General features: G+C 31.7%; 1 protein-coding gene across 1 annotated transcript; it reads left to right on the top strand.

The window, feature by feature from the left end:
- Positions 1 to 16: 16 nt before the first annotated feature.
- Positions 17 to 7593, top strand: LOC106054478 (ATPase ASNA1 homolog). Its single transcript, XM_056028429.1, has 8 exons — positions 17 to 162; positions 2802 to 2949; positions 3317 to 3371; positions 3706 to 3799; positions 4065 to 4215; positions 4465 to 4572; positions 5481 to 5681; positions 7448 to 7593. Exons 1-8 carry the CDS (start codon positions 32 to 34, stop codon positions 7568 to 7570), a joined length of 1011 nt encoding a protein of 336 aa, XP_055884404.1. The 5' UTR covers positions 17 to 31; the 3' UTR covers positions 7571 to 7593.
- The last annotated feature ends 6116 nt before the right edge of the window (positions 7594 to 13709 follow it).

The raw sequence follows: 13709 nt of genomic DNA, 5'->3' as shown, positions 1-13709 counted from the left end.
ATTGCTGCATTATTAAAAATTAGGATTTAAAATGGCGGCGTCATCAGGTGATGCTACGTCTTGTTACGAGTATGATCCAACACTTCAAAATGTGATCGACCAAATTAGCTTAAAATGGATTTTTGTTGGTGGAAAAGGGGGTGTTGGAAAAACAACAACAAGGTTTGTATTTTATATCAGTTTTGATAATAGATCTAGAATTAGAACATAGACTCTCACTCTGACTCTACGCTAGACTAGTCTTTCACTACGACACTCCGATAATAGTCCGATATAGTAAGGAGTGTATACACAGATGTAGATCTAGAATCTAGTGGCAATCTTGTCTAACTCTAAGTACTCTAGTCCACTAGTCTGTCACTCTCTGAGTCTGAGTCTCTACTCTCTAGCCTTCTACTAGATTCTAGATCTATAATGAAATAATAATGATAGATCTATAAAATCTATTCTAAGTTCTAAGCCTAGACTAAGCCTAGCCTATTACTATTATACTCTAACTCTAGGACTAGATTAGATCTAGATCTAGATTGCCAGCTAAAACATGATCATACCTCTAGATTAGTCTAGATGATCTGATGACCAGATCTCTAGATCATCTGGGTGAGTAGATCTATCATCCAATGACTTAGTCTTAGAATAGATCTACTCTAGCTAATCAGAAGTAATCATAATCATTTAATTTTAATCTTAGATATTAATATTAATTATGATCATGGATGTTAGTCTGAGTCAGTCTAGATTTTGATCTAGGTAGATTCTTTATAAATACTTTTCTACTTAGTTTAGAATAAAATTTACTAAATTTTAGATATAGAGACACTAGACTAGAGTAGTTTATGTGATTCTGACACCTATAATATAATGGCTTTATATATCTACACTTACACTATTAGATGGTATCTAATTAGCCAAAATTTCAAAGTTTGACTTTGACAGTGCATTATTTGACAATGGTTTGACATAGAAAAGAAAATGAAGTCATCAAAATCTTCTTTAGTTTTTATTTAAGGAGAATAAGGATGACTACTTATATTTGTACCCCTAACCTAAATTTGTTATATTTAGGGTCAGAGACCATGTGTTTTCATTTAATTCAGACAAATTTGACCCACATTATTTGATTCCGGACATGATAAAATATAATTTATTTCCAACAGTCTCTATATGTGGGCATCAATAAACTCAGATTTTAATTCTGTATTAACATTAACTAAATTTTAAGATACCCAGGCATAGCCCCTCACATGAAATCATTAAGATGTTTTCAAATTATGCATAAATACAAACACTAAGAATAAAAATATGAACACACTTATATTCTACCAAAATTAGGTCACTGGGATAGTGACTTCTACACAGACTTTTAGACTTATTTTATGTTTGCATGATTAGATGTGTGTTGAATGTTTGTGTTTTTTGTTTATATAAATTCATTTAATAAATTTCTCAGTGGCGTAGCTAAGGTGGGGGGAGAATTTGAAGATCCCCCCGGCCCCCTAATGAGTGTTTGAAATTTGTTTTTAAATTAAATATTACATCACTGCCATGTAATCCTGCTTTTCAGTTGTTATATAAGTTAGTGAGCCTGTTGTGTGTAATCCACACAGATTATTAACACTTTCTGTACGAGGTTACTCTCAATTATCAGGAGTAACTTCCATAGCGCTGACTAGTGCCGTTTACTCTCAGGAAGTAGCTTGGTATATAGGGTAGTTTATTTCATCATCCTTATCATTAAGAAGAAACCTGATATAAGCACTTAAAACAAAGCAGACCATGGACGTGTCGAAGAAAAGTATCACTGTTCAGATGATTCATACAAAGATACAGCAGTCAAAGAAGTGAAAATGTTTCTTGATGAGAGAAGTAGTGCTGAAGCGACTCCAGAAGAATACCTTTTACCACAGTCAGAGAAAACATAGATAAGTAAGTGATGATGAGTCAAGTGATGGTCTTCCAAAACCACTTTCTCCAGAAGTGGAAGAAGCTGTAATTAAGTACAAAGACTTCAGATAAATCCAGCCTGGAATTTTACCTGAGGAACTGAGAGCAATATTCTGTTAAAGGGTAGCTTATTTTTCCAAAACAAAGATGAACAGTATTGTTTGACATCATGGTTCACTAGAACACATCTAACAGGAGAAATTAGAAATCCTGGTAACGGAAAAAAAAACCCTGACTTACAAATTTGAATATCTTTTTTTTTTACATAAAAAGACCGCTAAAGGGAAGGAAATTGGGTCAGAATAATTGGAAAATGGATACGCATATTATACAGCATGCTAGTTTCATATTAAATATTAAAATAAAGATGTATGACCACAAAAACAACAAGTGTTCAAATTCATGTAATGTCTGGAATAAATAAACTACTCTAGATGTAGATGATTTTTTTTGCCATCATGTTTTATTTTTTATTGGCAAAGATGATTTGTTTTGCCAAGTTTTATTGTTGGTTCACTCTGACTCATCTAACCCCAAGTTGACCTGACATTAAAATGTAAATATTGGTAAATAAAACCATCATATTTGCTGAGGAGTTTCTAGATACTTTGTTTTTTTTAGGTCTAACATTACAGACTGGGTGTCAATTTTGCAACCTGTTTTTATCATATATATGCAATGTTTACTCTCATTAGCCATTTAGGAAGCTATTCCATACTACAACAAAGAGTTTGGTATTCTGGTGTATATATATATATATATATGTATGGGCTATTACTTATATTGCATGTGATCTTTTTTTAAAAAAATATTTGCATTAATTAAGAAGCACTAATTGTTGAACTCCACTATTTCAGCTGTTGTTTAGCAGTGCAGCTGGCCAAGGTCAGGGAGACTGTTCTAATTATCTCCACAGATCCAGCACACAATGTTTCAGATGCTCTCAGCCAGAAATTTTCTAAAGTTCCATCTCTGGTCAAGGGCTTTACAAACCTATATGCAATGGTAACTGGAAAATAGATTATTAATTACATTAGTCAATGAAATTTGAAAAGGTAGGGTGGTTCCGGTAAAGTCGGGCATGACTATATTATAGATAGAAGAGCTGTTGCAAGTATCAGTAACCTTAGGATGTCTTGGTCCAACAATTTGGTTTTTGTTTAAAGCTGGTTACTGAAGCTAAATACAAAAAAATGGAAGATCAAGTGATGTAATTATGTTCAATGCATGATTTTGTTGTTAAAATAAATAAATTAGTCTATCTATTATTTATGGACCACATGAATAGATTTATTCAAGCTCCTTTTTAAGATTGTCTTTTTAACTTTTTTTTTTACTTCTTACTTACTTCTTGTGCTATCTTTTTCTTTAGGAAATAGACCCCAATTTGGGTTTTTCTGAGTTACCTGATGAATATTATGAACAAGGTACACAAAAATAATTTAATTGTAATTAAAGTTAAGCTCATTTGTAAATTGTTATATATAATTACAAGGACTGATACTGTTGATTAAAGAAGTTACATTTTTAATGGTCACTGCACATTATTTTCTTTTCTAATTGTTCAGAAACGTTTGTATTTAATTTGTTAAGTATGATTTATAATATTTTTAGTACATTAAAACAATTTAATGTGCATTTTTTCCTGTAACCATAATTCATTATATCATTATAATAAGTTAAAATTATGAAAGAAAGAAAAATCTTGGTATATTTTTATTAATACTGGGTAACATACATTATCAATATTCTTGAGATCAGCTGACATGATGTCCATGGGCCGTGGAATGATTCAAGAGCTACTTGGCGCTTTTCCAGGCATTGATGAAGCCATGAGTTTTGCTGAGGTGATGAGGTACCATGACTGACAGATGTGAACACTAATATATGCATTTTTATAAGAAGTTAATTATTTTGAATATTTTTTAGAAATGTTTTAAAGTTGAGTCTAGACTTTGTTATTCTAATAAACCATTTGTATATTAGTTAAACTACTACTAAACATGTGAAGATTTTTTTTTAAATTATATTTTGTAAATAGTAAAAACTAATTCTGTGCAGACAAATTTAAATTGTAAGATAATGATAACTTTCTGTTTCATAACATTTTTTTCTTACAGATTGGTAAAAAATATGAATTTTTCTGTGGTGGTATTTGATACAGCACCCACAGGCCACACATTGCGTCTTCTTTCATTTCCTTCAGTTGTTGAAAAAGGCCTGGGAAAGTTACTCCGGATAAAAAATCAAATAAGTCCATTTATCTCACAGGTGTGGATTATACTTCATATTTAAATCTAAAGAAATAATTTTGATGGTTGTACCAAAACACTTAACTATATAATTTAAACTGATAATCCTAATATTTAGAGGTAGCTAAGAATCTACAAGGACCATCAGTATTGTATTTTGAGAATTGCCTTTTTGATCTTAAATATAGATATTGCTCTTCCATATCATTAGATAGTCCATTGATGAAAAAATTTACTTACTATAATCTTGTGTCTTGTGTCTGCCTAGATGGCAGGTATGATAGGTGTACATGACCTAAATGCTGATCAAATGTCCAACAAGTTTGAAGACATGCTGGCTACGATTAGACAAGTCAATGCACAGTTCAAAAATGCTGTAAGTATAATGGTATCAGCATGCAAAGAATTATTTTAAAAAGTTCAGATAATATTAGGCAATGCATTGTGCATTTTTGGTGAAACAGTACTCACACTATATACACAGACTAGCTGATACACTGGCTACTTGAAGAGTTGAAGAATATTGAATGTTTAAAAAAAAAAAATAATAATAATTTTCATCCGTAATTACAATAACTCATTCTATTATTTTTTTATTTTTTTTTAACTTGTTTACTTCTCAAATAAAAAAAAAAGAAAGTATAACTTTTTCATAATTTTGTACATATTTTGTACCACAATTGCAAGTTTTCATGCATATGATTGCAAATCAAGACATTTTGAAAACAAGAAGTATCATTTTGCGCTGTTAAATATATATATTTGAATATAATTAAATGTTCTGGTTGATAAGACTGCTTAAACAGCCTGTATAGCAAAAAGATTTCAACTCATTGTATCAAAATAGTGTGTTTTATGCATTGAATATTGTTTGAGATATTCGAAAAACTTTTATTATTTTATATGTTTATGTCAAGTTGGTTTGCCTTTTTTTTTTTATAAAACTAAAGTTCCCCTTTCAGACCTTGTGGTCTATAGGGCAGATGATGTAAAAGTCATCTTTCTGTGGCCTACATTTTAGGAGGGTGTCATGTGGCCAGCAAACGACCAACTGCCTTTACTTTTCCCCAACTTATGACAGGTACCCATTAGAGCTGGGTGGACTCGGAATGCCAGAAGATCCCAAAATTAAAAATTCCAGGATTCAAACCCTGGACTCTGGTATGGAAGCCAAGCACTTTGCTGCTCAGCCATCACTTCATTAACTACTGTATGCATTGCTTTGTTTTTGAAAGTTCCCAAATGTGCATTTAAAAAAAAAATATCAATACACTTTTTTTACAGGAGCAAACAACATTTGTTTGTGTATGCATCGCTGAATTTTTGTCACTTTATGAAACGGAAAGGTTAGTTCAAGAACTGACGCAGTTTGGCATTGACACGCACAATATTGTTGTGAATCAACTCAATTTCATCCGTAAAGGGGATAAGCCATGTCGTTTGTGTGAAGCTCGACACAAGATTCAGACTAAATATTTAGACCAGGTAATCTAATTGAAGCGCTTTAAAAAAATTATTAGTTTTAAGATCAGTGTAGCATATTAATATGTGAATGATAATTTATTTTTTATATTACAAAAAAAAAAAAAGCCCAAACAGAACAATTTAGCTTAATCTTTAAAAATACCAATAAGTGAGAAAAGAAAGTTTGTTAATTAATTTGAATATGTTTTCCTTTTAAAAAAATATTAATTCTCACTGTTATACAGATGTTATAGAATTTTAAATGGGTAATAATTTTCCTAAAAAAAAAACATAAATTATATACAAAATGTTGTAAAGCTTCAAAATTATTGGGGAAAGTATTAAAAAAAAATGAAAAATAACAATCCTTTTTTTGTTCCTTCTTTTTATTGTTGTATCTTTTATTTATTGCTAAACATAGAATTTGTTAGTGCCCTTTGCCCCCTCCTGAAATTGAATAGTCTCTCCTGGAAAAACTCGTGGAGCTCTCCTGAAATACCAGTCTCAGAAACATGGGGGAGCCCTTCCATATCTAGAGAACAATAAATAAATGTGTTGACTTGGAGACTTAAGTAGTTAAGCAGTAGGAACAGTCATTATTTTTTTATTACCACCCATGTTATGAACAAATGTGTTCTTTTAATGTATAGCTAAAAAGAGTGAATGAGATGCATCATAAGTAACAGTTCTTGTGCGACTTTATAGTTAATAACGAGCTCCCAAGTGACCTATATCTAGAATTAGGTTATTAAGATCAATTGGTCAGTTTTTAAGTATTGGTCCCTACTTATATTTCCTAGGTTATTAAATATAACCTCTGTTTATATAATTACACTAATGTATTCAATTTCATGCTTTAAAAAAAACAAATTTCTATAAAATGACCTTCAATGCTTAGATTAATGTTTGATGCTTCATGCATTTTTTTTACTCCCAGTAATATAAAATACAAATCACCCATTTAACTGTATGAACTAATTATTTTTCCATTTATTTTAAAGGTTATAGCAATATTTTTTTTAAGCATTTGTTCTAGTTAATCGAAATTGTAACAATTGTTTTTTCAGAAAAAGAAAGTAAATGTAAAAAAAAAAACTCAAAGCTGCAATAGATAAAATTAAATTACATGTACACAAAACAGCACTTAAAAGACCTTAGTGCATTACCATTATTTTAGCTTGTACTAAAGCAAAGGTTGCACTAATAAATAGTCAGTGAGATTAAGAATAGCAAAGTGGTGGCTGAGTGGTAAAGCTCATGGCTTCCTAACTGAGAGGTGCAGTGTTTGAATCTCTGTGGAGACTGGGATTTTGAATTTCTGGATTTTTACTATGCAATGGGTACCCGACTTAGGTTAGGGAACATAAAGGCGGTTGGTCGTTGTGCTGACCCAATGACACCCTTAATAACCATTAAATGACCATTAAAATAGCAAAGTTAAATCATAATTTAAAGTTATACTTAGTATCATAAATTTGTTTTATGTTGTTGATGATAATGGACACTCATCTGCAAATAGAAAAATTTTAGGCTAAAGCATTATGTTTTTAGTTTGAAGTGTAATTCCTGAGCTCACTTTGCTACAAATGAATACTTTTAGTTTGAGTTTGATTGTAGGGAAAAATGTTTTGGTCAATGTTTTGGTCAGTGTGCTGCCCATTTGTTATTATTATTATTAATCTAATGAACTTTTGAAGGTGTTTTAAGAATAGATTACTGGTCACTTAGTCATGTCTTTTTATCAGACATCTAATTTTTTTTGCTATTCTTTCTTTTATTTTGAATAGATAAAAGATCTCTATGAAGACTTCCATATAACAAAATTACCACTTTTGCCAGAGGAAGTTCGTGGTGTAGATAAAATTAAAGAGTTTTCTGCCAATCTGTTAAAGCCTTATAATCCTGATTGATTGAATAAAGCATTGAATTAGCAGTATTGTGTTGTTTATAGCTTATTAACACTACATCATATCTTTTTCTGGCATTTTCTTTTAACATTATATATATCTTATTAAATACCTGTAATCGTTCTTTTTTCTTATCATCAAAATACATTGTTGCCTGCACTTTTTATCTAATTGTTTGTGTCCAATGAGAACATATCAGAAATAACAACAGAGTTCTTAAGGTGAACTTTCTAAATAAGTTTTGAACAAGCAAGTTCTTCTAATGTGTAATGAAGCATGTGGTGTCTGAGCTCACTGAAAGAGAATGTTCTAAACCTTTTGTCTTTGTATCAAAAAGGCCATCTGGCTTTCCATTTTGAGGTAAAACTCATAAAGGATTACATGAAGTGCAGGAATCTCCAGGAACACAAAGTGTAACAAATTTTCTAACATATAAGGGCATTTCGTCAATACAGATGCACTGATGACAAAGTGTGTACACCTTATAATCAATTCTTGCACTCACTGGCAGCTATGGACTTTACGCCAGTAGAGTGACTTTGGTGTTGTGTTGCAAGCATAGCAATAGTCAAGTTGGGAAAGAAAGATTGCCTCTCAGCAAGCATCTTTACTGGCTCTACTTTAATATGGTCAGATCAAATATACACAGTGACAAATGGACACTTGCAAAGATGACCTATGAAAAGAATTAACAAAAACTCCACAAGTTTACAAACTATATTGACAACAGGGACACTAAAAAGTGATGATGGTAAATGAGCCTGTACTCTGTCGCCTTTGCAATATTGTTCAGAATGCCATGTTTAATGCTTACACTTGGAACTGCTTTATTGATTTTGGTTGCCAGATGCAGGACCTTTGAGGGAAATGTAAAATTATACTTCTTTGACTTAGTGATATAAAATATTGATTAGCTGTAGGTATAACAACACAGACTGGATAGATGTTCACAGTGAACAACACTGGGCCTGAAACGGATCTCAAGAGGTTTTCAACACTCAAGATTTGACTAGAAAGCTAGAATGGAAAGAAGATCATGTGACTTATTTAAGGTTCTTACTATTGTCCTCATACTCACATTGGAACTTACAGATTGGAAAACTATGAGTGTGTCCTATCTGGTCTGCTTATTCTAGCCAAAAAAGAAATGACAGTCTATAGCTATTAATTAGCAGTACATCCATTTTCTTAGTCTCTGGATTTCAATAAGTGAGTTTTCTAAAGAGATAATGAAATGACAATCCCTGGTTTACAACTTCTTTGAGCTAAAAGTTACTGGTATTTTTTTACCAGTTTAATTTTCTTTGTCAAAATGTAAATTCACATATTCTCAGACCAATAGGGCTTTTCTAATAGGATGTGACTGATCTTGAAAAACTCCTATAAATATTTTATTTGACAGTTTACTCTTCTTGGGGGTATGGTGGCTGAGTGGTTAAGTACTTGGCTTCTGAACCAAGGGGGTCTCTTAAAATCTCAATGAAGACACTATGAAGTTCTTGATTTCAAGGACACTTCTTAGTCCATCCAACTCTAATGGGTACCTGACATAAGTTGGGAAAGTAAAGGCAGTTGTTTATTGTGCTGGCCACATAACATCCTTGTTAACCATTGGCCATAAAAACTAATGACCTTTACATTATCTGCTTTATTGATTGCAAAGTTTAAAAGGAGTTCTATACTTTTTTATTTTTCCTCTTGTTTTGTGGTGAGATGAAGGTCATTGTGTCCTTTATTGGTGGTTGAGATGAAACTGCACACCTTATAGAAAGCCTGGTAAAGTTCATTTGTCTTTGATGGCTGACTTTTCAAACCATGTCTCACTAAGGAAAACAAAGTTGAAGTTATAAATGCTGGTGTCAGCAAGCTAAAGAGTTTGTTTTTTTTACTATATGTTTTATTTAGGTGCATTGTTAAAAGATGACTTGGAGATGTAGTTGCCACTAAGGGTGTAACCCAAAGAGATATTTCAGCAGATGGAGCTGTCACTCTTGCTGTAGTATTTTCTGTCATAGCAAGATTTATAAGCTCATGGCAGATACTGCAGGAATGGTGAAATACAGTTAACTGTCTGCAGGATTAGATTGTAGTAGTTTGTACCTCAAGAAAATATTATGCCCACCTCTAGTCCCATGGAAGGTCAGCAATATCTAAGCAATGCCATTTCAAAGAGTATACTGGACGACCATCCTATGTTAGCCTAATTAAAGCAGCACCTATGTGCGCTGTAAATGAGAATCCATTTCTCTTGTCAGACTATCAATAATAACACAGGTGAGCCAGTCGACTGCATCGAATCCTGGAGCTACAAAAATCTCTTTAATCTTAATTTTTATTTAAAAGTTTCAAAATTATTTAGAAACGAATGAGTATTACAAAAATGCATCAAATTAAATACTCTATTTCATATTCATAAAAGTCATTGAAAGATGGCAAATAACCACATTTCTTCACAAGAGAAGAAAAACAATTAATTGCCTACTGGCACAATATACAACTCAATAAACAATTAATTTTGTTTTTCTATAAATAATGTGATAGCATTATCTAACCAATCTCTTTAATATTTATAAAAAATGCAAGCCTTCAATTGAAAACAATTTGCTGCACTAATGATTATTAATTGTGACAGCTCTATGTATTTATAACTCAATATTAATGCATGTTTGTACCACTGTGATCTTTTCTACACAAAAATTTAACCAATTTTTTAAATTCATTCTTTATTTCAATTTGTAATATTTTAAAAGATGTGATGTTGATAAATTATTTATTGGTACGGGTACAGTTATAAAGTTTGTAAAAAGTATATTTAATTGTATGTAGTACAATAACTAATTTTTGTTTAATTCACAGAGCCTACTTTATTTTGCTTTGTTTTACATTGGACAGTTATTTCACCAAAATTATTTTCTTTTAAAAAGTCTTTACATCCTAAATGTAAAAGAAACATCAAACAAAAAAAAAAACAATAGAATCACTGTAGATACATTTTTTATATTGTATGAATGCTTTTAATTTTCAAATATTTATTATTTTAATGTCTATTCATTTTTTGTATGAGCATTTTATTTTATCCCACCATTTTATCATATAATTTTTTTTCAACACTGTAAGTTTTATTATACTGACACTCTCAAGAGATTTTAACTGTCACTAATGTCACTACAAGAAAGGAAAACTGCCATTATTGTTAAACTAAAATAAAAGTTTCTGGGATATTTTAAATCTTTAAAGCTATTAATTGTTTGTTGTTGTTTTTTTGTTGAAAAGAAAATCTAAATCGACCACTGATGGACAGTGGTTATGTCTGCGCTTCATTTGACAAAATATGTAGGCTGCAGCTGGAGCTGGGTAGCCACAGGAAGTACTGCATTCCTCATAAATCTTTGGTATTTTTACTAGTTATTATTTATAGTAAGAATTTTAGAAACCTAATCTGCTATTAAGTTGTTTTTTTTAGGATTACATTGTAATCTTACAAAGAGATACTGTTGTTCATTCTGTTGGACCAATAATTAGCTATAAATTACTTTAATTTAATTACAACATAATTGACAACTGTTTTCATATTGATAGTGACATTTGTTTTTTACTAATTCGTACATGTTTTTTTTTAAAATCTTTATTGACATGGCTTATTTAAAAATAAAATGAAAAGAAATATATTTACATAGATTTGGAAGTAAAAACTGACTTCTACAGGTGAGAGTTGAATGTTAGGTTCTAGATTTTAGATGATTTATTTTTTTTCCTGGTCTGACACTGATGAGTGGTGAAATTAAGATGGATTTTTTTGTTTCAAGCCTGGCCTTTGTTATAGTGCTCATATCCCTCAAGCTTGACTATGTTGTCTTGTCTGATAGTCCCCCTCCTTATTGCTTCTAGTTAACTCCTCACTTGCTTCAGACTTTCGGCGCATTGTGCGGCAAGCTGTTTCCACAAAAATCTGTCAATGTCGGCCTCTTCCCACTTGCTCTGAGGACCTCCATGACAAGTGTGGTGCCAAGTTGTAGGTGTCCCTGTTAAATTTGCGCTTTCCTCGTAATGGCCTCCATGTCATCGCGACATGTCCTGCAAACCTCATGCGACGCTCTGTCATAACCTTACTAAAGGGTCGACTCCCAGTTTGGCATAGGATTTCCTTGATTGAGACCAGACTGACTCCTAAAAACTGTCTTAGCCATCTTTGTTGAGACACATTTAGTGTTTTTCAATTTTGGCAGATGACTATTCATTGCACTTTATTAATGGAGTCCAGTCACAGGTAGAAATGTGTAACCTCTATTGACTATGCTGATGGAATTATGTGACTGTAGTTTGCTTTAGAATTTATATCGAAAAGGGAAGTTTTATCATCAAAATCATCTGTTGGGGGGTTTTAAACTAAAAAAAACTCTGGAGTTGTTTTTTTTTAAATTCCAAACCCCATTTAGATACGCTCTTAGAATTTGGTGACTGTAGTTTCCTTTAGAATAATCTTGAAAAGAGAGGTTTTCAACCTCAAAATTCTTTAAAGGGTATTTTAAACTCAAAACCTTCTGAAGGGATTTTAAACTTTAAAAAAAAAAAGCCATCTGGGGGAGGGGGTTTAAACTTAAAACCCCCCATTGGCTTGGCTACGCACAAAGAAATTTAGTGTGTAATTTGCTTTTTTTTTATATATTGAAGAGGTATTTTTTTAGCATCAAACCCTGCTGATCAGGGGTTTAAACTCCAAACCCCTTTGGCTACAGTCATAGATTTTATCTTTTTTTTTATATTGAAGAGGTATTTTTTTTAGCTTCAAACCCCACTGGAGGAAGGTTTAAACTAAAAAAAAACCTTTGGCTACACTCATAGAATTTTGAGTGTGTAATTTCCTTTTTTTATATCGAAGAGGTATTTTTTAGCTGATGGAGATGGTTTTACAATCAAAATCATCCTTAGCTGTGCTCTTGGAATTGTCACTTGCATTTTTTTGGTTTTGTTTTATAGAAGAGGGGGATTTAACTGCAAAACCACCTGGTAGGGGGTTTTGGCTGTGCTGGTGCGAAAGGAATATCACCTAAAATAAACAAAATCAAAGCAAAAAATCAGTCACTAAATTCTGAAACCCCCCCTGGCTTCCCATGTAGGCCTATAAATGCGTACAATAGTTGATACATAATTAATTTAAAACTTAACCCAATGAGTGAATGAAGACTGGTAGGACTAGAATTGGATGTCCATCAGAATCATTATCATATAATCATTTGATATATACAATTTGTGGGCCGGACCTTTTAACATAGCAATATGATAATTCAATATGAAATATGATATATGAGGAGGTGTTTCCGGCCAAAATATATCTAATCTTATAGATTACAGACTTAGATTTACTTTAAAAAAATAAGATTAATATATCTAATCTTATAGATTACAGACTTAGATTTACTTTAAAAAAATAAGATTATTACGTCCTATGCATTACATGTGTCAATCTAATTATTTTGTGCCATGTGGGAGATCGATATATATATATATATATATATTATATATATATATATATCTTATCTTATCTTATATAATACAGACGTTACTTCGAAAAAGAAGATGATTACGTCCTATGCGTCATGCATTTAGTCATGCATGTTAACCAATGACTTAAATTCTGCCAAGTCACTGGTTTTCCTGGCTATCTCAGGCAAACCATTCCATGCTCTAATAGCACTAGGGAAGAAGGAGTATTTGTACAAATTTGTCCTAGCATATGGGACGAGGAATGTGCCTTTATCTTTGTGTCTTTCAGAGTATTTTATTAAATTTTGTTTTTGTATTTGAAGATTATGGTTCAGTGTTTTAAATTGCTACTTTACTTTTGAGTCTTCTGTCCTGAAGGCTTTCTAAATTTAGTGATTTTACTAAAGGTGTTACTCTAGTCAAATGTGAATATTCGTTTGTTATGAATCTCGCTGCTCTATTTTGTGTCTGTTCCAGTTTCTTAATGTTTTCTTGAGTTGAGGGGTCCCAAACAGAGGATGCATATTCTATTATTGGCCTAACCAAGGTTAAATAACATTTTAGTTTTATGTTCTTATTTGATTTATAGAAATTTCTTTTAATAAATCCTAATGCTTTGTTTGATTTTTTTGTAGTTTCATCAATATGTGGATTCCAT

The sequence above is a fragment of the Biomphalaria glabrata genome, chromosome 5 (genome assembly GCF_947242115.1).
Source record: "Biomphalaria glabrata chromosome 5, xgBioGlab47.1, whole genome shotgun sequence".
Classification (NCBI taxonomy): domain Eukaryota; kingdom Metazoa; phylum Mollusca; class Gastropoda; family Planorbidae; genus Biomphalaria; species Biomphalaria glabrata.
This window is presented reverse-complemented; position numbering and strand designations above follow the sequence as displayed.

Coding starts and splice junctions, on each gene's coding strand:
- LOC106054478 (XM_056028429.1), top strand. CDS start 32: ATGGCGGCGTCATCAGGTGATGCTACGTCTTGTTACGAGTATGATCCA. Junction 3,800..4,064: donor AGTTTTGCTGAGGTGATGAG/GTACCATGACTG, acceptor TTTTTCTTACAG/ATTGGTAAAAAATATGAATT. Junction 4,573..5,480: donor ATGCACAGTTCAAAAATGCT/GTAAGTATAATG, acceptor CTTTTTTTACAG/GAGCAAACAACATTTGTTTG.